General features: G+C 44.9%; 3 protein-coding genes across 3 annotated transcripts in view; 2 read left to right on the top strand and 1 right to left on the bottom strand.

The window, feature by feature from the left end:
• The first annotated feature begins 519 nt into the window (after positions 1-519).
• On the top strand, positions 520-4,620 carry mansc1 (MANSC domain containing 1). The gene is made up of 4 exons (XM_054625039.1): positions 520-760; positions 2,560-2,700; positions 3,297-4,020; positions 4,443-4,620. The coding sequence occupies exons 1-4, from the start codon at positions 520-522 to the stop codon at positions 4,618-4,620; spliced, it is 1,284 nt and encodes a 427-aa protein (XP_054481014.1).
• Positions 4,621-6,951: 2,331 nt separating this feature from the next.
• LOC129112714 (uncharacterized) lies at positions 6,952-8,303 on the bottom strand (the record flags this gene model as incomplete). The annotated part of the gene is given in 7 exon segments (XM_054624922.1): positions 6,952-7,032; positions 7,035-7,196; positions 7,199-7,291; positions 7,294-7,834; positions 7,888-8,003; positions 8,006-8,045; positions 8,107-8,303. Coding segments are annotated over 7 exon segments (1,230 nt in total), but the record flags the coding sequence as incomplete, so codon positions are not given.
• Positions 8,304-8,979: 676 nt separating this feature from the next.
• The window catches only part of lrp6 (low density lipoprotein receptor-related protein 6), a 30,132-nt gene continuing 12,274 nt past the window's right edge, over positions 8,980-26,837 (top strand). Inside the window, 13 exon segments of the mRNA XM_054624909.1 lie at positions 8,980-9,154; positions 11,135-11,531; positions 15,815-16,012; positions 16,101-16,297; positions 16,898-17,032; positions 19,007-19,403; positions 19,877-20,019; positions 20,022-20,047; positions 21,818-22,034; positions 22,769-23,058; positions 23,196-23,422; positions 23,883-24,067; positions 26,704-26,837. The exon segment at positions 26,704-26,837 is cut by the window's right edge and continues 193 nt beyond it. Coding sequence (XP_054480884.1) covers positions 9,094-9,154; positions 11,135-11,531; positions 15,815-16,012; positions 16,101-16,297; positions 16,898-17,032; positions 19,007-19,403; positions 19,877-20,019; positions 20,022-20,047; positions 21,818-22,034; positions 22,769-23,058; positions 23,196-23,422; positions 23,883-24,067; positions 26,704-26,837 — 2,607 coding nt within the window. The 5' untranslated portion in view covers positions 8,980-9,093.

Below are 26,837 nucleotides of genomic sequence, written 5' to 3'. Positions count from 1 at the left end.
GCTTTTTACAAGGCGGCTTAAGTTTCATTCATAAATTGAGAGTTAAAGAAGTCCTGCTGATCTCTGCTGAATTCATGAGACGATACAGATGTAATGTAACAGGGACAGTAGTGAACCATCAAACAGAACATAAAGTGACATAGTTATGATTATGTAACCTGGATATATATAATCCTGGAGCATTAAATTAAGTTCTGATGATTCAGGATCATTTATTGTCATTATGCAACACAGGGATGCACAGCTAAATTCAGTTGTAGCTCATTTATAACAAAAAGAGATCAAAACAAAAACAGTAGAACATTCCTGAAGTGTGTTTATTGAATTTGCATCATAATGAATGTAAACAGCAGCAACAAAAACGATGTTTTGGTCAGATAACATTAGAACCTCATCATTGAGCACCAAGCATCATGATGTAAACACACATCATAAACTCTGCTCATATTTTCATTTATAGTCAGTGTAAATATCTCTGAAGACTCTGAGGCGTTCTTCATCTCAGACTCCAGATCAGCCATGACTCCTCCAGCGAACACCCTCCTCCCATCGTGGACGGCGCTGCTGCTGCTGCTGATGATGATGACATCACTTCCTGTGTCGGCCGTGGAGCCGGAGACGTGTTTCTCCAGACAGCACCAGAGCGCCATCGTGAACGTCAGACAGGCGTTGAACCGGCCGACCACGGTGATGGACGCCCGCGTGGTCCGGACGGAGAGAGACTGTGTCCTCGCCTGCTGCTCAGAGGACGTGAAACCAGGTCAGACCACGAGACCAGGAAGTCCCCAACGTCACACACACATATATATATATATTTATAAACATATATATATATATATATACATACAGCAGGTAAAATAGTAATAATTGAACACGTCACCATTTCTCTCAGTAAATATATTTCTAAAGGTGCTATTGACATGATATTTTCACCAGATGTCAGTAACAACCCAAGTAATATATACATACAAAGACAACCAAACAAATAAGTTCAGAAATTAAGTTATGTGTAATAAAATGGAATGACACAGGGAAAAAGTATTGAACACATGAAGAAAGGGAGGTGCAAAAAGGCATGGAAAGCCAAGACACCAGCTGAAATCTATCAGTAATTAGAAAGCAGTCCTGCCCCTTGTCAGTGCAAATGAATATCAGCTGGTTCAGTCCCAACTGATGGCCTATAAAAAGGTGTCTCATTACCAAGGTGTCACACAAGAAACATCTCATGATGGGTAAAAGCAAAGAGCTCTCTCAAGACCTTCACAACCTTATTGTTGCAGAACATACTGATGGCATTGGTTACAGAAGGATTTCTAAACTTCTGAATGTTCCAGTGAGCACTGTTGGGGCCATAATCCGGAAGTGGAAAGAACATCATTTCACCATAAACCGGCCACGACCAGGTGCTCCTCACAAGATTTCTGACAGAGGAGTGAAAATAATTATCAGAAGAGTTGTCCAAGAGCCAAGGAGCACTAGTGGAGAGCTTCAGAAAGACCTGGAATCAGCAGGTACAATTGTTTCAAAGAAAACAATAAGTAATGCATCAACCGCCGTGGCCTGTATGCACGCTCACCACGCAAGACTCCACTGCTGAAGAAAAAGCATGTTGAAGCTCGTTTAAAGTTTGCTGCACAACATTTAGACAAGCCTGTGAAATACTGGGAGAATATAGTCTGGTCAGATGAGACCAACATGGAACTCTTTGGAGGCCATAATACACACCATGTTTGGAGGTCAAATGGCACTGCACATCACCCCAAAAACACCAGACCAACAGTGAAGTTTGGAGGTGGAACATCATGGTGTGGGGCTGTTTTTCAGCATACGGCACTGGCAAACTTCATATAATTGAAGGAAGGATGAATGGAAAAATGTACCGAGACATTCTTGATAAAGATCTGCTGCCATCTAGCAGGATGATGAAGATGAAACGAGGGTGGACATTTCAGCAAGACAATGATCCCAAACACACAGCCAAGGAAACTCTCCATTGGTTTCAGAGAAAGAAAATAAAGCTGCTAGAATGGCCCAGCCAATCACCTGACCTGAATCCAATAGAAACTCTATGGAAAGAACTAAAGATCAGAGTTCATAGAAGAGGCCCACGGAACCTTCAAGATCTGAAGACTGTTTGTGTGGAAGAATGGGCCAAAATCACACCTGAGCAATGCATGCCACTAGTTTCTCCATACAGGAGGCGTCTTGAAGCTGTCATTACCAACAAAGGCTTCTGTACCAAGTATTAAATACATTTCAGTAAGCGTGTTCAATACTTTTTCCCTGTGTCATTCCATTTGATTACACATAACTTAATTTCTGAACTTATTTGTTTGGTTTTCTATGGATTACTTGGGTTGTTACCGACATCTGGTGAAAATTTCATGACAATAGCACCTTTAGAAATATATTTACTGAGAAAAATGGTGACGTGTTCAATACTTATTTTACCCGCTATATATATATATATATATATATATATATATATATATATATATATATATATATATATAAATGTATATTAATAAACACGACTCCTCTGTTTCTTTGTTTCTGAAGGCGCTAAATGCAACATGGCCGTGTTCAACGCCGACAAACACGACGGAGACGATAACTGCTTCCTGTTCCACTGTCAGACGGAGCAGGACTGTCCTCTGATGAAGGCTCAGGACGGGATCAACACCTACGACATCTACAAAGGTGAGTTCACCTGTTCAGGTACTCTGTTCTCTACCTGTTCAGGTACTCTGTTCTCTACCTGTTCAGGTACTCTGTTCTCTACCTGTTCAGGTACTCTGTTCTCTACCTGTTCAGGTACTCTGTTCTCTACCTGTTCAGGTACTCTGTTCTCTACCTGTTCAGGTACTCTGTTCTCTACCTGTTCAGGTACTCTGTTCTCTACCTGTTTCTCTACATGTTCAGGTACTCTGTTCTCTACCTGTTCAGGTACTCTGTTCTCTACCTGTTCAGGTACTCTGTTCTCTACCTGTTCAGGTACTCTGTTCTCTACCTGTTCAGGTACTCACATGTTCAGGTACTCTGTTCTCTACATGTTCAGGTACTCTGTTCTCTACATGTTCAGGTACTCTGTTCTCTACCTGTTCAGGTACTCTGTTCTCTACCTGTTCAGGTACTCTGTTCTCTACCTGTTCAGGTACTCTGTTCTCTACCTGTTCAGGTTCTACCTGTTCAGGTACTCTGTTCTCTACCTGTTCAGGTACTCTGTTCTCTACCTGTTCAGGTACTCTGTTCTCTACTTTGTTGGTGTCTTTAACATTTCTTGGTCTTCTTCACAGGTTTGATTCATCCGTCCACAGTGAGACCTGTAACCATGACGACCACCACGGAACAGACCACCACCACCTCCACCACACCGGCCCCAACTACACCACCAACCACACAACCCACCACCACAACAACCACCACACAAAGTACAACAACAACACCACCAACCACAACCACGGCTCCAACCACAACCACGGCTCCAACCACGACACCAACCACCACCACGCAGGCTCCCGCCACCACAACAGCACCTCCACCCATCATCATCATCATCGCCACGATGCCTCCAGTAGCTCCAGCACCCACCTCCACCTCCACCTCCACCACCACCTCCGCCACCACCACAGCTAAAACCACCACAACAGCAGCTTCTACAACTACAACTACTGCTGCCATGAAGAAGCCAAACAAACCCATCAAAAAGCAAAACAAATCAACCAAGAAAGTGAAGCCTCATCCGCTCACATCCACCCGGCCTACGCAGAGCTCCACCACATCCACCCGGCCTACGCAGAGCTCCACCACATCCACCCGGCCTATGCAGAGCTCCACCACATCCACCCGGCCTACGCAGAGCTCCACCACATCCACCCGGCCTATGCAGAGCTCCACCACATCCACCCGGCCTACGCAGAGCTCCACCACATCCACCCGGCCTACGCAGAGCTCCACCACATCACTTCCTGTTGTCACGGCCAATAGGAAGGCTGCACCAAGAACTACCCAGAAACCACAGCCCAACACTGAAACTACGACTACTGTTTCAACCACAACCACAACCCCCACCACCACTACTACTCCTGCTCCAACCACCACTACCACCACTACTACCACTACTCCAACCACCACTACTACCACTACCACCACTACTCCAACCACTACTACCACTACCACCACTACTCCAACCACTACTACCACTACTACCACTACTCCAACCACTACTACCACTACTCCTACTACTACCACTACTCCTACTACTACTACTACTACTCCTCCTACCACCACTACTACAACGACTCCTCTTCTTCCTACGACCTCCACCACCGATTCCTCCACCACGAGGACGACTCTCATCATCGTCCCCAAAGGCGCCGTCCCGTCCGACCACGCCCTCCAGGACTCCAGTGTCGGCCGGGGTAAGGCGGCACCGGCTGCAGGGGCGGCTGCAGGGTCGGCGGCGCGGGGGCGGTGAAGAGCGGCGTGGTGGCGTTCATGGTGCTGGGGCTCGCCGTGCTCACGCTGGCTCTGGCCGTCGGCGGCCGGAAGGCGATGGAGTCCTTCGACAGACGGCACTACACCCGACTGGAGCTCAACGACCTCCACTACGAGGTGTGACGGAGCTCAGAGGACAGTCAACGAGAATGAAAAGATTGTTCACGTCCGTCTGATGAAACAGCACAAACATACACAATAATGGAACGTCCACTTCACTAAAGAACCGTGCAGAATACTGGATCCTGATTGGTCAGAGGGCGTGGCCTATGATTCATAACCACACAGCTCTGGGATCAGTTTATGAGGTATAACGATGATAATGGACCCGTGTGGTTATTAAACATAATGCACCGTGTGAAGTCAAATAAACATGAATTAACCCTTCGGATGATCTGAAGGACGCGTCGTCACAAAGCTAGTTTTTGTTTTTAATGAACTTATAAGACTTTATATCAATAAACTGTATTTATATTCTGATACAGGACGTTTAAAAAGCACCAGACGCAGATATTTGATCTAAAAATAATGCTACATATGACAAATCAAGAAATATCATCACCAAGATGAAAACCTTATATAACAGTTAAATATCACATTTTCCTCACTTTTACCTTAAATTCTCACTTTAGAATTCTGGCGGCGTTTTGCTGCCAACATAAAAAACTGATTATTTGTTTCTCGTTATAACATCAAAGTTTCTGTTTTAATTAGATTACGATTAGTTTAGCAGGTTGTTCTCGTTATATCACGTATGTTCCACAAAATCAACATTTTGTCATTTTTCATGATATTACAAGAACAAATGATAAGTTATAATAATAAATGTTCAAATGAGGAACCGTCACAATAACATGAAACCTTCTGGTCATGAAGTGAGACGGATCTCTTTCATGTTATCAACAAACAGCTGATGGTTTTGACTCTTACTGATCACACAGACTGATTCCTGATCAGCTGATTGATTTCTCTGTGACGGAGAAAAAAACCATCGAACTCAAAGAACAAACAGCAATATTCTTATTCCCTGAATCTCAGGAAGCCTGTGAACACTCCTCCTCCTCCTCCTCCTCCTCCTCCTCCTCCTCCTCCTCCACCTCCCTCCTCCTCCTCCTCCTCCTCCTCCACCTCCCCTTCTCCACCTCCTCCTCCTCCTCTTCTTTCTCCTCCACCTCCTCTTCCTCCCTCCTCCTCCTCCTCCACCTCCTCTTCCTCCTCCTCCTCCTCCTCCACCTCCTCTTCCTCCTCCTCCTCTCCTCCTCTTCCTCCTCCCTCCTTCTCCTCTTCCTCCTCATCTTCCTCCTCCTTCTCCTCTTCCTCCTCCTCCTCCTCTTCATCTTCCTCCTCCTCCTCCTCCTCATCTTCCTCCTCCTCCTCCTCCTCAGGAGGTGCTAATGCCCCGTTGTGTATAAGACGTCCTCCTGCATGACCTCTGACCTCCACGCTTCACTGTGCTGGTTTTTGTATCTCGTTTCACACAAAGGATGAAGATTAAAAAAGAAGGATGGAGGTGTTGACCTCTGGATGACCTCTGGATGACCTCTGGATGAGCTCCTCTGAAGGTCGATGCACTATTGTATCCTGAGTGTTTTTTTGATAAATATGATAAGCTTCTTTTTTTGGATATTAGATTGTTTTTCATAAGCGGTGCACTATTTTCCTAAGATAAGAACGTTTGTATCCGGTGTCGGTGCGTCCAGTCCAGCAGGTGGCAGCAGCAGCCTGATGGACTCTGCTGACTCTGCTTCTCTTCTGTTGCGTCTGATTATTGATTATTATTATGATTATTATTAATAATAACGATTGGTGACAGTCTGGTCCTGTTTTGTGAAGTGATGCTTTTGCATAAGTTTGGAAATTTGATGTTTTTGTTCTTGTAAGGATTAAAAAAAATGTGATTTTTGAACGTGTTGTTGTTTCACTGATGAACCGATCAGACATCCATCATCTGGTGTAAAGGGCCAGTTATTGATTTCCAGATGTAAACCAAGCTCAAGCTTATGATTTATATATTTCATAAAACATGAAGGAGCAGGTGATGGAAGGTACAACCAACAAACTGGTTTTACCTGTTGAATATTATTATTATTATTATAGTTTATTTATGATTCATCTTTGAAAATCAAATTCAGACATTTGACTTCTCTCCGCAATTCTCTCAAAACTTTGTCTTTTGTTTCAGAATTATGAGTTTTCATAAACATATGGACTTTATGAAACATAAAAACAATCACAAATGTTCTTTACATTTATTTCATAGTAATTATCTTCATCTTTTTGGCCCAAAATTGAGATTATTTCTTAAAATCTGAGTTTATTTCCATCATTTTTTCTCTCCTTGTTAATTTTAATCTTAGAGGTTTGTTATTTTCTTACAGGTTATTATTATTAATCTGAAATACATTTAATACAGTATTTATAATATTTACAGGAGGAGGAGGAGAAGAGGGGGGGAGGAGGAGAAAGAGTGGGGGGAGGAGGAGGGGGGAGGGGAGGGGGAGGAGGGGGGAGGGGGAGAAAAGGGGGAGGAGGAGAAAAGGGGGAGGAGGAGAAAATGGGGGGGAGGAGAAAAGGGGGAGGGGAGGAGAAAAGGGGGGAGGAGAAAAGGGGGGGAGGAGGAGGAGAAAAGGGGGAGGAGAAAATGGGGGGAGGAGAAAAGGGGGAGGAGGAGGAGAAAGTGGGGGAGGAGGAGGAGGGGGGAGGAGGGGATGGGGGGGAGAGGAGGGGGAGGAGAGGGGGGGGGGGGGGGAGGAGAAAAGGGGGGGGGAGGAGGAGAAAAGGGGGGAGGAGGAGAAAAGGGGGAGGAGGAGAGAAAGGGGGAGGAGAAAAGGGGGGAGAAAATGGGGGAGGAGAAAAGTGGGGGGGAGGAGGAGGAGAAAAGGGGGAGGGGGGGAAAGGGGGAGGAGAAAAGGGGGATGGAGGAGGAGAAGGGGGGGGAGGAGAAAATGGGGGAGGGAGAAAAGGGGGGGGGAGGGGGAGGAGGAGGGGGGAGGGAGGAGAAAATGGGGGAGGAGGGAGAAGGGGGGGGAGGAGGAGGAGAAGAGTGGGGGGGAGGAGAGGGGAGGGGGGGGAGGGGGGGGAGGAGGGGAGGGGGGGGGGAGGAGGGGGGGAGAGGAGGAGGGGGGGAGGAGGGGGGGAGGAGAGAGGGGGGGGAGGAGAAAAGGGGGGGAGGAGGGGGAGAGGAGAGGGGGGGGGAGGAGAAAAGGGTGGGGGAGGAGGGAGGGGGGGGGGGGAGAGGGGGGGGAAAGGGGGGGAGGGGGAGGAGGGGGAGAGGAGAAAATGGGGGGGGGGAGGAGAAAGGGGGGGAGGAGAAGGAGAAAATGGGGGAGGAGGAGAAAAGGGGAGGAGGAGGAGAAAATGGGGGGAGGAGAAAAGGGGGAGGAGAAAAGGGGGGGAGGAGGAGAAAAGGGGGGGAGGAAATGGGGGGAGGGGGGAGGGGGAGGAGGAGGAGGGGGGGAGAAAAGGGATGGAGGGGGAAGAGTGGGGGAGGGAGGGGGAGAGGAGAGAAAGGGGGGGGAGGAGAAAAGGGGGGGGGGGGAGGAGGAGAAAGGGGGGGGGGAGGAGAAAAGGGGGGAGGAGAAAAGGGGGGGGAGGAGAAGGGGGAAAAGGGGGGGAGGAGGAGGAGGGGGGGAGAAGAAGAGTGGGGGGGAGGGGGGAGGGGGGAGGGGGGAGGGGAGGGGGGGAGGGGGAGGAGAAAAGGGGGGAGGAGAAGAGGGTGGAGGAGGAGAAGAGGGGGAGGGGGGGGGGAGGAGGGGGGGGGGAGGAGAGGGGGGAGGAGGAGGGGGAGGAAGAGGAGAAAATGGGGGAGGAGAAAAGGGGGAGGAGGAGGAGAAAGGGGGGGAGGAGGAAAAGGGGGGGAGGAGGGGGGGAGAAGAGGGTGGGGGAGGGAGGGGGGGGAGGAGAAAAGGGGGAGGAAGAGAAGAGTGGGGGGGGGGAGGAGCATGGGGGGTTAGGGGAATAGGGGGAGGAGCATAGAGAAGAGGAGGAGCATGAGGAGGGGGGTGAATAGAGGAGAAGGGGGGGGTGAGAGTGGGGGGGAGGGGGGGGTAGGGGAGAAGAGGGGGAGGAATAGAGGAGGAGGAGCATGGGGGGGGAGGGGAGAGAGGAGAGGGGGGAGGAGCATGAGGAGGTAGGGGGGGAGTATAGAGAAGAGGGAGTGATGAGGGAGGAGCAGAGAAGAGGAGGGGGAGGGGGAGGAGCATGGGGAGGTGGGGGGTGAATAGGAGAGAGTAGGAGTGAGGGAGGAGCATAGAGGGAGAATAGAGGAGGAGCAGCTTCCTCCAGCGGAAGCAGACGCGGGGCTGCTGCGGGACGATGTGAGGAGAGACTCTGTAGACTCTGTAGCTCTGTGTGTGTCAGCTCCTCTAACAGTGTATCAGAGTAACAGTAGCTCTGTGTGTCAGTGTCTCTGCGGGACGATGTGAGGAGCCTGTGTCTGTAGCTCTGTGTCTGTACTGTGTCTGTAGCAGTGTTAAGTGTGCGGGATGATGATGATGGACGCGGGACTTTAACTTGTTCTCGTCCCGCTGAACGCAGAGCCGCGGGTTCGAGTCCTCCGGCATCGATGGCGGCGCGGCGCTGAGGCGCAGCGGCACGATGAGCGTCTCGAGGCCTCTGCGCTGCTTCCTGCTGTGGAGCTGCTGCGTGCTGGCGACAGGTGAGGCCGACGGAGGGACCGGGGGGACCGGGACGGGGGGACCGGGGCCGGGGAGCAGCTGCTGGAGGCCGGCTGCGAGCGGCGCGGGGCCGGGGCCTCCGGAGGCTAACGGCTAGCTGCTGTGCTAGCTGCTCCGGAGCGGGCACAGCAGCTAGCACAGCAGCTAGCCAGCAGCTAGCCGCTAGCCGTTAGCTGCTGTGCACGGAGCCCGCTGCTCCCCGCTGCTCCTGCATCCACACAGCCACCCTCACACCCTCTCACCCTCTCACCCTCTCACCCTCACTCTCACCCTCTCACCCTCACACACACACACACACACAGACCCCGCAGCGGGCCCTCAGACTGCGGGGTTCTAACGCACAGTGCTGGCGGTTAGCATGCTAGCTGCCGTGCTAGTAACGTAGGTTAGCATGCTAGCTGCTGTTAGCACAACAAATGCTACGCGAGCCAGTCAGCTAGCTGCTGATACTCAACATACTCAATACTATCAATACTATCAACATAATCATCATAATCATCATAATCAATACTATCAATGATCGATGTTTGTATCGTGATTAAATACATTTATCTGTTTTCACTCTGCAGCAGTGTCTCATGTTGTTATGCTAACATGCTAACTGAGGCCAATGCTGCACAGCAGCACCTATTATTGTTATTAATATTATTATTATTATTGTTATTAATATTATTATTGTTATTCTTATTATTGTTATTCATATTATTGTTATTCATATTATTAATATTATTGTTATTAATATTATTGTTATTCTTATTATTGTTATTAATATTATTGTTATTCATATTGTTATTCATATTATTATTCATATTATTGTTAATATTAATATTATTGTTATTCATATTATTATTGTTAATATAGTTAAAATAATAATAATTAGTATTATTATTAATATTATTGTTATTGTTATTGTTAATATAGTTATAATAATAATAATAATTATTGTTATTCTTATTGTTATTGTTAATATAGCTATAATAATAATTATAGTTATTGTTAATATAGTTATAATAATAATAATTAGTATTAATATTGTAATATGTTATAATTATTATTGTTATTGTTAATATAGTTATAATAATAATTAGTAGTATTATTAATATTATTGTTATTATTATTGTTAATATAGTAATTATTGTTATACATATTGTTATTAATATTAGTGTTATTAGTATTATTATTGTTAATATTAATATTATTAAACTTAATTTATCAGATTTCGTTTCATGAAGATAGAAAGATTTATTTAACAATTACAGATCACAAACACTTAAACTATATGAATATATATATCTATATCTCAATATGTAATCAATCACATTTGATAATCGATGAACCAGCAACAATCACAAACTCTTTTCTTCCTCCAGACTCTTAAATGTGAATATTTCCTGCATCACTTTATCTTCACGATATCAAACAGAACCAACATCAACCAAACTGTTTATTGCTCTCCATGTTACTCAGCAGGCTGATGGATAATGAGCTGATTCACACTGTAACATGTGGATAAATGTCCTGACGGGGACCTATTTATAACGAGAACACATCTGGGTTTTAATCATTTCTAAATGATTTGTTTTTGTCCTTCAAAGAGTTTTCATTCAGTCTTCTGCCAAATATACATTTAAGCTAAAAAAGACAAGATGTCATAAACATTTTGAGTTAGTGGACATTGAGGATGTATTTTCATTTTAAATAATGTATTTTTTATGTATTTTCCATATTTAAATTATGTATTTTCCACAGCTTACATATTGTATATTTGTGTCTTTTCCACAGTTTAAATAATGTATTTCTGTGTATTTTCCACAGTTTAAATAATGTATTTCTGTGTATTTTCCACAGTTTAAATAATGTATTTCTGTGTATTTTCCACAGTTTAAATAATGTTTTTTCTTATTTTGTTTTGTTTAGTTAAATTGTATGTTAACCTTAAACTCGTGCTCCGTCTCTTCCAGGTGTGCCGCTGCTGCTCTATGCGAACCGGCGGGACCTCCGGCTCGTGGACGCGGCACACGAGAAGGCCAACGCCACGGTGGTGGTGGGGGGGCTGGAGGACGCCGCTGCCGTGGACTACGTCTACTCCCAGGGCCTCATCTACTGGAGCGACGTGAGCGAGGAGGCCATCAAACGCACCGTCTTCAACCAGTCGGGGGCCAGCGCCGTCCAGATAGTGGTACCCGGTCTGGCCTCCCCCGACGGACTGGCCTGTGATTGGTTGGGGAGTAAACTTTACTGGACAGACTCGGAAACCAATCGGATCGAGGTGGCCGAGCTGGACGGGTCCCTGAGGAAGGTTTTGTTCTGGCAGGAGCTGGACCAGCCGAGGGCCATCGCTCTGGATCCAGAACGAGGGTGAGTCCGACTGACTGCGACCTCCTGGTGCGGCTCGGAGTCTTGTTTCAGGGTGAAAAGAGGTTCTGGTTCCAGGATCTTGTGTTGGTCTTGATGGTCGTCTGTTGGTGACTGGATTCTTTTGGGGACATTTTAAGGCATTTATTTTGCAGTGGAGAGACTTCCCGGTTGGTGGAGTGACTCAGAGCACCGTCCTCGGTCCACTCGGATTCTCAGGACGTTACTTCCTGTTTTCAAAGCTTATTGAAACTATTGGAAAGCCAAAAAATCCCAATGTGTTAACTTACTGTTCACCTTCTGGGGTGTATCAACCGGGGTGCGTTCACTTCCTGTTGGACTTGTTGAGGTGCATTTGAACAGTGATGCGTTCACATGACTTAGAAATAACTACTATAAACAACTGCTACTTAAAGAAATACAAACTGAAAGTCTGAGAAGTGATTTGTAGCACGAAGAAAGGTAACTGATATGACATGAGAGCAGGCTAGCTGTTCCCCCTGTATCCAGTCTTTATGCTAAGCTAAGCTAACTAGCGTCTGGCAGTAGCTTCCTATTTAGTGCAGAGATAAGAACGCCTAGCTACTAAAATTCACCTGTGATCAGTATATATAACTCACCTCCTCACCTGTAGTCGGTATATATAACTCACCTCCTCACCTGTAGTCGGTATATATAACTCACCTCCTCACCTGTAGTCAGTATATATAACTCACCTCCTCACCTGTAGTCGGTATATAACTCACCTCCTCACCTGTAGTCGGTATATATAACTCACCTCCTCACCTGTAGTCAGTATATATAACTCACCTTCTCACCTGTCTCCTCACCTCTCCTCTCCTGTCTCCTCTCTCCTCACCTCACCTGTCTCCTCACCCGTCTTCTCTCGTCTCTTCACTTCTCTCCTCACCTCCTCCTGTCTCCTCCCGTCTCTCCTCCCGTCTCCTCCTGTCGCTCCTCCTGTCTCCTCTCCTGTCTCCTCACCTCTCCTCTCATGTCTCCTCTCCTGTCTCCTCACCTCTCCTCTCATGTCTCCTCTCCTCTCTCCTCCTGTCTCCTCTCCTGTCTCCTCACCTCTCTCCTCCTGTCTCCTCTCCTGTCTCCTCACCTCTCTCCTCCTGTCTCCTCCCGTCGCTCCTCCTGTCTCCTCTCCTCTCTCCTCCTGTCCCTCGGTGTCTCACATTAGCATGTAAATCCATTAGGACAGAGATAAAAGACGGTGTAATGTATTCATGAGTTTTATTTAAATGTGGCTCCTTCCTCGTCCCTCTTGGGTTTCTATTCATGGAGACTCTTCCTCCTCGGTGTTTGATCCTCCTCAGTGTGGGAGATAAAAGTCAGAGGGAGCCGCTCTGCCGCTCAGAGACCAGGAACACAAACCCTGAAACCAACGTGGTCGACTTTAATGTCTGGAATACAAACTCTGAGTTCTGACCTCACAGCTGAATACTGCTCATCGATTGGTTATTAGTATTCATGGATACATTATTGTGTTTTAGTTAGCGAGGTTGTGTTTTTATCATTAACCCTGGTTATTATATTCTGCTAAAAGTCTTTTATTTTGAAGTTTCTCTGCTGGAGGTGTCACGTCCTCTGGGGGCGGGGCTAGTCGTGTGTCTGGCTCTCATTGGACAGCTGAGACGTATTATAGAATACATAAAGGCTGTGATTTCTCTTCTCTCTTACCTGGAGCACCTGGTCTGTCTGTAATGTGACGCATGATGACATCACAGTCTGTCCAATCACAATGAGCAGTATTGGTTTACACGTATTCAATCACAGAAAGTCAACTCTGGTTTCTGGTTTCTCTTGATGTTCTTACACAGATGTGGAGATAACATCTGTGCACAGACAGAGCTAGAGGAGAGACAGGCCTGAATGTGTGAGCCAGTGGGTTTACAAAGGATGTTTTCTTGAAAGAATTTACACCATTTCTTGTACATATAGTATGTATATGTCTTTATACAGTACGAAGCATCGCTGTTGATAACCAGCAGTGAGTTCACCTGAGTTGAAGGACTTCCTTTCACTACTTTGATGTGAGAACGTGTGAATGAAGGCCGTTGAACCAGACTACATGTGTAAAACTAGTCCGTTCAGTGAGATCTGTACTCTGATGATCAAAGTTGTGACATCATCGCTCCGTGTTATGATGTCACATCATCTGTTTTCATTAAACTGTCATGCGTTCATGTTTTTCATGTTTTTCTGCTGTTTTGTGTTTTTCACAAAGGGCTCATTGTTGCCGCGGCAGCTGTTTTGTTTTTCCAGCGGTTGCTTAGCAAGAAGAAGAAGAAGAAGAAGAAGGTAGTGCAGCATTAATCCCTGTCTGTCCTCCACATGGATGAGGACGGCTGGATGTCCACTCAGTGTTATTTAACATGGCACAGGGCTCAGGTTGAGGAAATCCATGATTGTATTTGTTTCATTTAGGAGCAGAGAGTTGCTTCATCTCATCTTCTGGAATACCAGTCGATTAGTCAAGCTGTGTATCGTAGAAAACGGGTCTTTTGTTTGTTGTCTTCACCCAAAATGAATCTGATTGGTTGTTCACGTTACAGGACGTCTGCAGTGTTTACGTCTGGGGTGTTGTGATGTTTACTATAATTGCCCATAATGCACTGCTTTGTGTACATCTGTCACGCTTACAGTCGGTATTCTATCTGCTTAAATATTAATGTTTATTCTCTATAGATTAATAGGTTTCTAACCTTTTTATTGATAGTTTTTTTTTCATCAGAAATTATCTGTTTGGTTTTTCTTTAGCTGAGAAAATAAAAATACAGGTTGCACAAGTGTTACTACACAATAAAAGTCTTAAATATGAGTTTTAAATGTAAACTCAAACAGTTAAAGTCTGTATTCTATGTGCTTTAATGTTATTCTATATCGATTCATAGTGTTTTCATCTTTTTAGTGTTACTTTTTTATCTTAAATGGTCTGTTTGTTTTTTATTGCAAAACTGTAGAAGCAAAAGAAATCTAGACTGAAGTAAAAACACATGTTGCACAAATGTTACTCCAAAATAAAAGTCTTAAATATGAGGTTTAAAGATTAACTTAAACTACTCTACAGTGTGTTTTTTATCTGCTTTACTAACCACAGTTACTATTAATTTCCTAGTTTATTTATTCTTCTTCTATAGTTTCATAGTTTTCCTTTATTAATTGTGAGCGACACTGAAGAAAGTAAAATGAACACACGTTAGTACTTTACTTTTAAAAAACGAGTCATGCTGTAATTATTTAAAGGTGTTAAAAGAGCTCACAGTGTTCCTGTAAACAAAGTGTGTAGTCTGGTTCTGGTTCTGGTTCAGGTTCAGTCGGTGGTAGTTTAGTCTCAGAGGTGAACTGGTTCTCTAAATCCACGCTGGAACGCAGAGCTGGACCGGATTCAACCGGGATGATTAATGCATCAGGTAGCAAACACAAAGCAGCTCTTGTTGTGAGGAGACGAGTTGTTGGAGCTGCATTTCTGCTCTGATGAGCCATATTTAAAGATTTAGAGTGATACATGAAGGAAAGAGTGAGTTTAAGAGTGATACATGAAGGAAAGAGTGAGTTTAAGAGTGAAACATGAAGGAAAGAGTGAGTTTAAGAGTGATGCATGAAGGAAAGAGTGAGTTTAAGAGTGAAACATGAAGGAAAGAGTGAGTTTAAGAGTGATGCATGAAGGAAAGAGTGAGTTTAAGAGTGAAACATGAAGTAAAGAGTGAGTTTTGAAAATGAAGTGATGCATGAAGGAAAGAGTGAGTTTAAGAGTGAAACATGAAGGAAAGAGTGAGTTTAAGAGTGATGCATGAAGGAAAGAGTGAGTTTAAGAGTGAACCATGAAGTAAAGAGTGAGGTTTTTTTGGACTAGTTTGTTAAATTATTGTTTCAGCCGTCGACTTGTTGCTGGTTGACTAGTTGTTAGATGACTTGTTGTTGCTGGTTGACTAGTTGTTAGATGACTTGTTGTTGCTGGTTGACTAGTTGTTAGATGACTTGTTGTTGCTGGTTGACTAGTTGTTAGATTGAGTGACTGGTTGTGGATGATTCTGTGATAAATGTTTAATTGCAGTTTTTCATGCACGTTGCTTCTCTCTAAATTTGCAGTATTTTGCATGTAGTTTTGTTTAAGTGTCTCAGACATCATGGCGTCCCCCTGATCCGTCCTTATTTGTCCTCAGGTACATGTACTGATATATGTCCTCAGGTACATGTACTGATATATGTCCTCAGGTACATGTACTGATATATGTCCTCAGGTACATGTACTGATATATGTCCTCCTTTGTCCTCAGGTACATGTACTGGACGGACTGGGGTGAGATCCCAAAGATCGAGCGGGCGGGGATGGACGGGACGAATCGCTCCATGATCATCGATAAAGAGATCTACTGGCCCAACGGTCTGACTCTGGACTACAGTCTGGAGAAACTGTACTGGGCCGACGCCAAACACAACTTCATCCACCGCGCCAACCTGGACGGGTCCTCCAGGTACACAACATGTCCTCCACTGTGTGTCTTCACTAAAGTACATCTAAAGGATACTGAAGTAGATGTACTCTGTGATGTGTGTTTTCAGGGAGGTGGTGGTCAAAGGAGAGCTGCCTCACCCGTTCGCCCTCACCCTCTACGAGGACACCCTGTTCTGGACCGACTGGAACACCCACTCCATCCACTCCTGCAGGAAACAGACCGGAGCTGATCAGCGTATCGTCCACTCGGACATCTTCTCACCGATGGACATCCACGTCTTCAGCGGCAAGAGACAAAACATATGTGAGTCTAAATGTCCCCAAGGACTCTGAAGAGTTTAGGATTATGTGACCAGAGGGGGTGTTTTAGGTTCCAACATTGACCTAGTGTAAGTCTTTAACGTCCTCTCTGTAGACAGTAGTGAGTCTTTAACTGTAGACAGTAGTGAGTCTTTAACACCCTTCTCTGTCTTTCTCTCTGTAGACAGTAGTGAGTCTTTAACGTCCTCTCTGTAGACAGTAGTGAGTCTTTAACGTCCTCTCTGTAGACAGTAGTGAGTCCTCTCTGTAGACAGTAGTGAGTCTTTAACGTCCTCTCTGTAGACAGTAGTGAGTCTTTAACGTCCTCTCTGTAGACAGTAGTGAGTCTTTAACGTCCTCTCTCTGTAGACAGTAGTGAGTCTTTAACGTCCTCTCTGTAGACAGTAGTGAGTCTTTAAGTCCTCTCTGTAGACAGTAGTGAGTCTTTAACGTCCTCTCTGTAGACAGTAGTGAGTCTTTAACGTCCTCTCTCTGTAGACAGTAGTGAGTCTTTAACGTCCTCTCTCTGTAGACAGTAGTGAGTCTTTAACGTCCTCTCTCTGTAGACAGTAGTGAGTCTTTAACGTCCTCTCTCTGTCTACAGTAGCGACCACTCCCTGCTTGGTGAAGAATGGAGGATGTTCCCACCTCTGTCTCCTGTCTCCGATGAAACCCTTCTATCAGTGTGCCTGTCCCACCGGAGTCCAGCTGCTGGAGGACGGGAAGACCTGCAGAGACGGTGAGGACACCCATCATCATAAACAACACCAACACACCTTTCGTTCATCTAACGAAACAAGATTTTGTTAGATGAACCACAACATTTTAAGAATGTCAAACTTAAAAGTCAAAGAGAAATCTCAGGAAAAACATGAGAGGTATTGGAAACAACGAGGGGCTTGACATTATGTTTTTATTGATGCTTACCTGAGATGTTTTACTTGTAGACCTTTTAAAAAAATCATAAAATAATTTGGGAATTGCATAAAAAGAAGTCAACACACTTTCTTTTTACTTTGTTTCATAAATAAAATGGTTACTTTCACACAAAAAATACAATTCTGGAAATACATTCTTATGATAAAGTTATAATTTACCTTCTCTCAATACTAGTTAGCGGCTAGCTCGGCTATAAGCAGGTCACTGTGATTAATCTGAGCAGCGTGATGGGAATACATATGTACATTACAATATAATGTGGAGCCCTGACAGTTTGTTTCTTTATCATACTGTCATCAATATTTTTATTGCAAAAACACCTTATTGCTTTAATCAACATTGTATTGAGAGAAAAGTTTCTGTCCACAACTTTGACAAATGATCCTCAACCACAAAGTCCTGAAATCAGGTTCTGATGTTCCTAACAGAGTGAATCTCTGTCTCTGCAGTTTGTCTTCAGAGACTCTCGGGTTGAAACAAAAGAGCAGCAAATATTTCCTCTACTAGTAACTGAACGTTTGGAGATGATCTATTATTTTCAGACGGAAAACACAAAAAGAAAACTCTTGTGTAACTGTTTACGAGGTTTCAGCCGGAGCGGGCAGATTGGATTCATTAGTGTGTGTCTGTTTTTTTGTATTTTTGTGTGTTTTTTTTTGTGTGTGTGTGTGTGTGTGTGTTTTTGTATGTATGTGTGTGTGTTTTTGTATGTGTGTGTGTTTTTGTATCTCTGAGTCTTTCCTTCGTTCCTCGTCCTCTCTGGACGCCGCTCACAGTAGCTAAAGGTGGCGTTGGGTTTGACCTGCGGTTGCCGTGGTAACCCCCGCTCCATCACCAGCCGGGCTGCTTGTATCTGAATGACGGACATATCTCCGCCCCCCCCCCCCACACTGCCTTCCCTTTATTTACATGTTTGGTTGGCTGCAGAGCGACGGAGCAGTGGAGGCGGGGCAGCCTTTGTGAGAGACGAGGTCACATGATCTCCTGCAGACAATGACTCCATTCACGGCCAGCTTTAACTGTTTGAGGGTTTTCTCCTCCTCTTCTTCTTCTTCTTACACCAGAGAGTCTGAGCTGATGGGTGACGTCTGTCCTGCACCAACAACACTCTAGTTGTTCTGTCATTCTGGGATGTTTAAGCTTCGGCTGATTCGTTGCTTTTTGTTCAGCAAAGCCCCAAACATTTGAGTTGAATCCACCATCGAAATGAAGCCTAAAAAAACAGTAGAGCTGCAACAATCAACCGATTAAACCATCGACAGAAAGTTAATCAGCAACTCTTGTGATAGTCAGCGTATGAAAGATCCTCTCTGATGGTGAAATCTCTGCTGTTCGTTGTTTTACATCTTTATAAACTGAACATCTGAGAGTTTTAGCCGTTTCAAAAAGTCTCTTTTCTTTAAATCTGGTAAAGGATAAACAGTTTTTTGACTGCAGGGAAATGTTGAAAGAGAATACTTTGTTAGATAAAACATGTTGTGAGTTTGGGAAATTACTACATTTATCTTTTTATCTTTTTTTTTTACTACATTTATCTTTTTCAATAACGTTTTACTTTTGGACTTCAAACTCTCTGGAGTCACGAGTCTGAAACAATCCTACGCAGCCATACAATATTATTCATATCAGTTTAGTCTCATCTTTATCTGATGCTAAACCACCGATTATAACAGATTACTAGTATCAATAAAAGCCATACCGTCCTACCGGTGTCCCCCTGTTGTCCGTCCTCTGATGACCTCTGATGACCTCTGACCTTCCCGTTGCTCCTCAGGTGCGACTCAGATGCTGCTGTTGGCCCGGCGGACAGACCTGCGCCGCATTTCCCTGGACACGCCGGACTTCACCGACATCATCCTGCAGGTGGAGGACATCCGGCACGCCATCGCCATCGACTACGACCCGGTGGACGGGTACCTCTACTGGACGGACGACGACGTGAAGGCCATCCGCCGCTCGCTGCTGGACGGCAGCGACGCCCAGTTCGTGGTCACGTCTCAGGTCAACCACCCCGACGGCATCGCCGTGGACTGGATCGCCCGGAACCTGTACTGGACTGACACCGGAACGGACCGCATCGAGGTGACCCGGCTCAACGGGACCATGAGGAAGATCCTGATCTCTGAAGACCTGGACGAGCCCAGAGCCATCGTACTGGACCCCGTGGCCGGGTGAGTCCATCAATGAGTCCTGGTCACAGTCCTGGTCATCTGAAGACGATCAATAGGGAATGATTGGTCTCTCAGATAACATTCCATCTTCTGCAGATGATTTTTACTGAAAAGAGAGTTTTTAATTGATCCTCAGAATAACTGATCAGGTGACAGAACCATCTGATAAAGATCTCTGGGTCAAACTGCCATTTTGAACTGATCAATTATTCATATTCAGCTTTTTTTTGTAATTGATTAGAAGTCAACACATAAATATTGTCTGTGTTTTTAATATCAATAATGATTATAATAGCATTTATTATAATGTTGATAAGCTCCTTCCTGTCTGTTTGTTCTATAAATAATGTTAATAATAATGTTAATAATAATAATAATAATAATAAGAAGAAGAAGCTCCTTCCTGTCTACGTCTCTAATAATAATAAAAATATTAATAATGTTAATAATCCCCTTCCTGTCTGCGTCTGCAGCTACATGTACTGGACGGACTGGGGGGAGGTGCCAAAGATCGAGCGGGCCGACCTGGACGGGTTGGAGCGTCTGGTGATGGTCAACACGTCTCTGGGTTGGCCCAACGGCCTCGCCCTCGACTACGACGAACGCAAACTCTACTGGGGGACGCCAAGACCGACAAGATCGAGGTCCGTGTTCCCTTTACTAGCTTTACTGTCTGGGAAGGAGGGGGACCTGGGAGTTGTAGTTTTATATTCAGTGTGAGGTCAGCTGGAGTTGTAGTTTTATATTCAGTGTGAGTTCACCTGGGAGTTGTAGTTTTTTTTGTTAATTGAGAAACTTACTGCATGAATATAAGAACAAGAAAATAACAGCTTTTGTGTAGATGGAGAATATTTTCAGTTTTCTGCTCCCGTCAGACGTTCTCTGTGAAAGGTGTCGACAGTCCAGTTGAGAATGAAAACACAACGTTCTCTTTTTCTTCCTCTGTGGTTTCTGTCCTCACGCCATCCCTCCATGTTGACCTCACCTGACCCCCTTCACGAGCCTCGGAGGTGGTGGTTTTGGTGGTTCTGGTCTTGCTCAGTGGGGGAGGGGCTTCCTCTTGTCCCCCCCTCCCCTCCCTCTGGTTTCTTGGAGGACCCGTTTCTTTGCGGCGGGTTCCCACATCTGGTTCCGATTGCGTCGTGCCCTCCAGCTGCGGTCGGCTCTGTTTAGAATAGAACCAGAATCTGAAACCGTCGCCGCACTGCGGTCACAATCCAAAACCAGAGGAGACCTTTTGGCTGAGGATGGAAACTCATTTTATATTTATACACCTCCTCTCTCCTCACCCTCTCTCTGTGAGGAGGAGGAGGAGGAGGAGGAGGTTTAGGCAGCCAATAGCGTCACACCGTCCATCGTTACTGGACTCAACAGATTTCTCTTCAAGTCTCTCTGCATGTTTAGACAGAATCATCAGAGACGTCTTCATGTGTCTTTAAGAGTCAGACCTTTTTGTTTTTTCACAATAAAAGCTCCAGATCTTTGTATTTCTGCAGGATCTGTTTTCTTTTGGTTGATCCATCAGAAGTTTCTCAGCAGTGTACTAGTCATAAATATAAAATCATAATAAAACATTAATTAATTCATTGATATAAATGGTGAAACATTTTGATGGAAGTCTATGATGAGCATTCTCATGTTCTTAAATGTCTCAAGTTGTAGCAAAAAAATATTTGTTTTGATATCAGGCGTCGACTTCTAGTTCTTTAAAGTGAAGTCAAAGCTTCCTGTGTTAAAGCTGCATTCTCTCTGCTGTCCATCAGGGGGCGACTCCTCTGGTTGTATAGAAGTCTATGAGAAAATGACTCTACTTCTCTCTTGATTTATTCCCTCAGTAAACATTGTAAACATGAGTTTATGGTCTCAATCTCTAGTTTCAAGTCTTCTTCAATACAGCATGATGTTCGATGTTAGGAAAAGGAGAAGAAGGAGGTAATGAAAAGAAGGAGGTTATGAAAAGAAGGAAAATAAGGAGAAGAAGGAGGTTAGGAAAAGGAGAAGAAGGAGGTAAGGAAAAGAAGGAGGTTATGAAAAGGAGGAGAAGAAGGAGGTTAGGAGAAGGAGAAGGTTATGAAAAGGAGAAGAAGGAGGAAGAGGCGGCAGCAGCAGCAGCAGCAGCAGCAGGATGAAATGTGGCGGCCATATGCTTTCTGTTGCTGTTTGTTAGTTTGCTGTTGCTTCTAATTAGCGGCGCTGCGATGTGCTGCCAGGTCGCCTGAACGCTTCTGAGCATGCTCAGTACACACAGCCAAGAAACACAATGTGGAAACCGCCGGGCATGATGGGAAACATGCTTAGTGTTTGATGCAGTGCATTAGGGCCTCCTTCTCCTGTTAGGTGTTCAACACTCTAACGCATGTGTTCTGAGCATGCTCAGTGTGTCTCACCCTCCCGTCTGTCTGTCTGTCTCTCAGGTGATGGACATGGACGGGACAGGACGACGGGTGCTGGTGGAGGACAAACTTCCTCACATCTTCGGCTTCACTCTGCTGGGAGACTTCATCTACTGGACGGACTGGCAGCGCCGCAGCATCGAGCGTGTCCACAAACGCACCGCGGAGAGGGAGATCATCATCGACCAGCTGCCCGACCTCATGGGCCTCAAGGCCGCTAACGTGCACAAGTGCTTTGGTGAGTCCAGGAGAGACGGAGACAAGTCCCAGGTCTTCCTCAGGGCTTTAGTCCTTCCAGTGAGGACCTGATGAATACATATTGCTCCATTAAGAAGCTACGAGACTTCACATAAATACTGGAATCTGCTAGCTTAGCTTAGAGGAGAGACTGGAAACGGGTACCTTAGCTTAGCAAAATGACTGGAAACAGCTAGCCTAGCTTAGCATAAAGCCTGGAAACAGAGGGAAACAGCTAAAAGACTGGAAAAGAGGTAAACTGCTATCTTAGCTTAGCATTTAGAAAGAAAACAGCTAGGAAACAGAGGTAAAAAGCTACCTTATCCTAGCATAAAGACTGGAGCAGAGGTAAACTCCTATCTTAGCTTAGCATATAGACTGGAAACAGCAGCAAACCGCTAAATTAGCTTAGCAATAAGATAACAACAAACCACAAATTCCTCCTACCAGTCCTCCAAAGCTCTCTGATTAACATGTTCCATCTGGTTCTGTTTAATCTTAACTAAACTGAAGTGGCTCTGCAGCTGTGCAATGACTCAATAAATCTCCAACAACAACACAACTAAACAGATTCATATTGATTCCAGAGAAACAATCACATCATGCAGCCACAAATACCAACAAAGGTGGAAACGACACAGATTAATTTTAAAGAAAATGAAACCTACTCCTCCAGACATGAGTCCTCTGAACAGAACCCTGTATGTGACTCACCTGTGGCCCCGCCCCCCTCAGGTACCAACCCGTGTGCGGAGCAGAACGGCGGCTGCAGTCACCTGTGCCTCTACAAGCCGGTGGGCGTTCAGTGCGGCTGTCCCATCGGCCTGGAGCTCATCGCCGACATGAGGACCTGCATCGTCCCCGAGGCCTTCCTGCTCTTCTCCCGCCACACCGACATCCGCCGCATCTCCCTGGAGACCAACAACAACAACGTGGCCATCCCGCTCACCGGCGTCAAGGAGGCCTCGGCGCTGGACTTCGATGTCACCGACAACCGGATCTACTGGACCGACATCACGCTGAAGGTGAGAGCGGGGGCCCACACTCCTTTATATCTAGTGTTTAATGAAGGGTTCAGTCTGATGGTCCTGAAACAGCAGTAAACCGCTAGATTGTTGCTATGGAACCTGAACTCGTCCCTCTACGTGGTCCCCCCCTGCAGACCATCAGCCGGGCCTTCATGAACGGCAGCGCTCTTGAGCACGTGGTGGAGTTCGGGCTGGACTACCCGGAGGGGATGGCGGTGGACTGGCTGGGGAAGAACCTGTATTGGGCCGACACCGGAACCAACCGCATCGAGGTGGCCAAACTGGACGGGCAGCACCGGCAGGTCCTGGTCTGGAAGGACCTGGACAGTCCACGAGCTCTGGCTCTGGATCCGGCTGAAGGGTGAGAACTAAAACTAAGAACAAGAGGAGACGGGTCGGTACGACGGAGTATTTTAGAGAGAAAAGAAACAGAATTTGTTTCTCCTGAAATTTTCCACTTCAATTTCAGAGAATATTTTAGTTTTTCCTCAAAAATGTGTTCATATTATCCCGTAAATGTATTCCTTTGATGTGGGAGAATATCCCAAAAATGATATATATAATAAATATTTGAATTTATTCTCAGAGAATATCCAAGTTTTTCCGGTGAATAAGCAGGTTTTTTCTTGTTAATTTATGACTTAAATCTCAGAAAATTAGCAATTTGCGTTATTCTACGACCTAAATCTCAGAAATTCTGAATATAATCCCCGGCTCTGTAATTTAATTATTCATTTATTTAACCCACGCTGTCCCTAAAAACACCGTTGTAGACCAGAGACCCCCCTCAGAACCACTGACGCCCTGTTTCCGGTCCACAGGTACATGTACTGGACCGAGTGGGGCGGGAAGCCGAAGATCGACCGGGCGGCGATGGACGGGACGGGTCGGATCACTCTGGTGGCCGACGTGGGCCGAGCCAACGGGCTCACCATCGACTACGCAGAACGCCGCCTCTACTGGACCGACCTCGACACCACGCTCATCGAGTCCTCCAACATGCTCGGTGAGAAGCTGACCCCTCTGTATTAAAACCTTAAATAAGACGAGAGAGTCAACGGTTACAGAAACCGTTCATGTTGAACTTTAAGATTACAAGATGGACTTTTACACAGAAAAACACCTCGACGTGGTTTTTAATTGATAACGTTAAGTTTAAATCATCAGTTGGAGCGTTTTGGTGCTGAAGAGGTCTTAAGATGAACACCGTGTCACTGTCACGTCCGCGGTTTGAGTCCGGCATGCGGGACACGGTTGCACGTCTTCCTGTTGTCTCTACTGAACTATAACCGTGTCGGTCTTCTCACTCCTCACTGAGAAAAACACCAGATGATTCATTCAGCCTTCGTCTCCTCACGTGTCCACCAGATGTGGAGGCAGCAGCACAAGGCGTCCAGGAGAGTTCTTTAGTAACGTTAGCTCTGACCTCAGAGTTTGTGCTAACGTTAACGGCCAAAACAAAACCGTATGGAACTTCAATAGTCTTCTTCCAGAGATGTTTTGAACCAAATTTAGTGAGAATTGCTCAAAGTTTTGGAGGCAGCAGCAAAGAAAACAGATTTGCAAAGAATCCAGGATCATTTAGTTTCTGACACTTAAGGTTCAAATGTAAATTTTTGATTTAAATCTCAGAGAATATCCAAGTTCTTTCCTGTCAATTAGTTGATTTTTACTTGTGAATATGAACATATTTCCCCGTAAATGTACTTCTTTAATGTGAAAGAAATCCAATTTGACTCAGATCTCAGAGAATAAAGTTTTTTCTCCTAAATCTACGACTTTAATCCCAGAATATCCAACTTTCTTTCATGTGAATTTGTAGGCTTTTACTCGTGAATTTGAACATATTTTCCAGTATATTTACTACTTAGATGGGAAAGAATATCCAAGTTTCTTTTATCTTAAATTTTCTCTTAGATTTACGACTTTAGTCTCTGAGAACTTCCAAGTTTCTTCCCTGTGAATTTGTAGGTTTTTCTGAATATTCTCAGACTCTGTAATTAATTGATTAATTATTGTACCTACAATGCCCCACCAGACGGCCACTATTTGGCCAAATGGCAGCGTATTCAACACTGCTCTCCCTGTGGCCTCCATCAAAACGCCTGCAGACTGAGAAGTCTATCAGGAGAACGGTTCTAGAGATATGTGAAGGACACACAGAGTTCTTGCTATCTAGAACAATAAATTCCTCAAAAACTACTCAAAATAAATCTGTTAAATGTCTTCAGAGGTCGTTGACCTTTGATTGAGTCAGAGGCTGCTGGATTCCCTCCGGCGGTGGAAGTGAAGTCATCTCCTCTGCATTAAATCACCAGCTGTGTTCCACATACTGAGTGTTCCACATACTGAGTGTTCCACATACTGAGTGTTCCCCTCAGACGACCGGAGGAGAACGTGTTCCCCTCAGACGACCGGAGGAGAACGTGTTCCCCTCAGACGACCGGAGGAGAACGTGTTCCCCTCAGACGACCGGAGGAGAACGTGTTCCCCTCAGACGCTCGCTCTCAAACTTCAAAGCTGGGCTGAAACCAAAGCGTCTCTGCTGTCCTGAAGTGTTCTCTGTGGAGAACCAGGACTGACATGTTCCTCTCAGAGAACCAAACCTCCTGAAACATCTCTGCTGTTTTATTATTCATCAACGCATCAAGTTTGACTCCTGGTTTTAATTTAGTGGATTTAGTTTTAATGTTGTGGTTTTTACTTTCAGTCCACTTTTAGTTTTTGTTACCAATGTTTTTAGTGTTGTGTATTTTAGAACGTGTAGGTCTGTAATGAAACAGCTCGACAACAACGCCACATGATTTAATTTCCTGTGTGCTAAAAATATGAAATGTTGCAATTTAAAACACATTAAGAAAGTTTACAAACTAGAACTTTTCTATAATTATCTGCCGACTAAATGTCAGCCAACGTGTTTATTTTTCTCCTCAGTGATTTATGGACTCTTTTATTTTATTTTATTTTTTAGGAGAAGCATAAACTGTTTTGTCCACATGACAAACAAACATATACAAATACAAAAATTCAGCCTCGCAGATAAACAAGCCTTTAAACAAGCAGATCCAGAAATGTACTACAAACTGTTTTTGTGAAGAAGATATGTACATCTTTTTAGGGAGTGTAGGTATAAAAACATTCCTTCATATTCAGAGAAAAGAGAAACAAACTCTGCTCATTTCTTTTTTGACATATTTTTTATTTGTCAAGGAACCTCATTACTTCCTTTTTCAAGGTTTAATCAACGTTCTTCGTCTGTTCAGAGGCCTTTTTACCGTATTAACACTAATTTAGGAGCAACTACAGGGCTAACGTTACCATGGTTTTGCACAATTTTTCGCATATTTATGATTTATTAATCACAGATTATATCCACATTTTTGTTTCATAAACTTTAATCTCAGAATATTACCCCCCTCTTCCAGCTCTATTATTATTTATTACCTACAATGGCTTGAATACACCGTGGCATATACGTGATGATCTGTACAGAGAGAAATATGAACACCATCTTTTCATTAGATGGCTCAAAAAAGACGCAATTTTTTTTAACTTTTTGTGTTATTTTTAAATACAGATTTTGTAAAAAATGTTGTTTAAGGATGTGTCTTCATTAAAAACCGTCTGTCTCTACGTCCTCAGGTCAGGACCGTGAGGTGATAGCGGACGACCTCCCTCACCCTTTCGGCCTCACCCAGTACCAGGACTACATCTACTGGACCGACTGGAGCCAGCGCAGCATCGAGCGGGCCAACAAGACCAGCGGGCAGAACCGC

Source organism: Anoplopoma fimbria, chromosome 23 (assembly GCF_027596085.1).
Source record: "Anoplopoma fimbria isolate UVic2021 breed Golden Eagle Sablefish chromosome 23, Afim_UVic_2022, whole genome shotgun sequence".
Lineage (NCBI taxonomy): Eukaryota > Metazoa > Chordata > Actinopteri > Perciformes > Anoplopomatidae > Anoplopoma > Anoplopoma fimbria.
The sequence above is the reverse complement of the archived record's forward strand: the minus strand, read 5'-3'. Positions and strand labels throughout refer to the sequence as shown.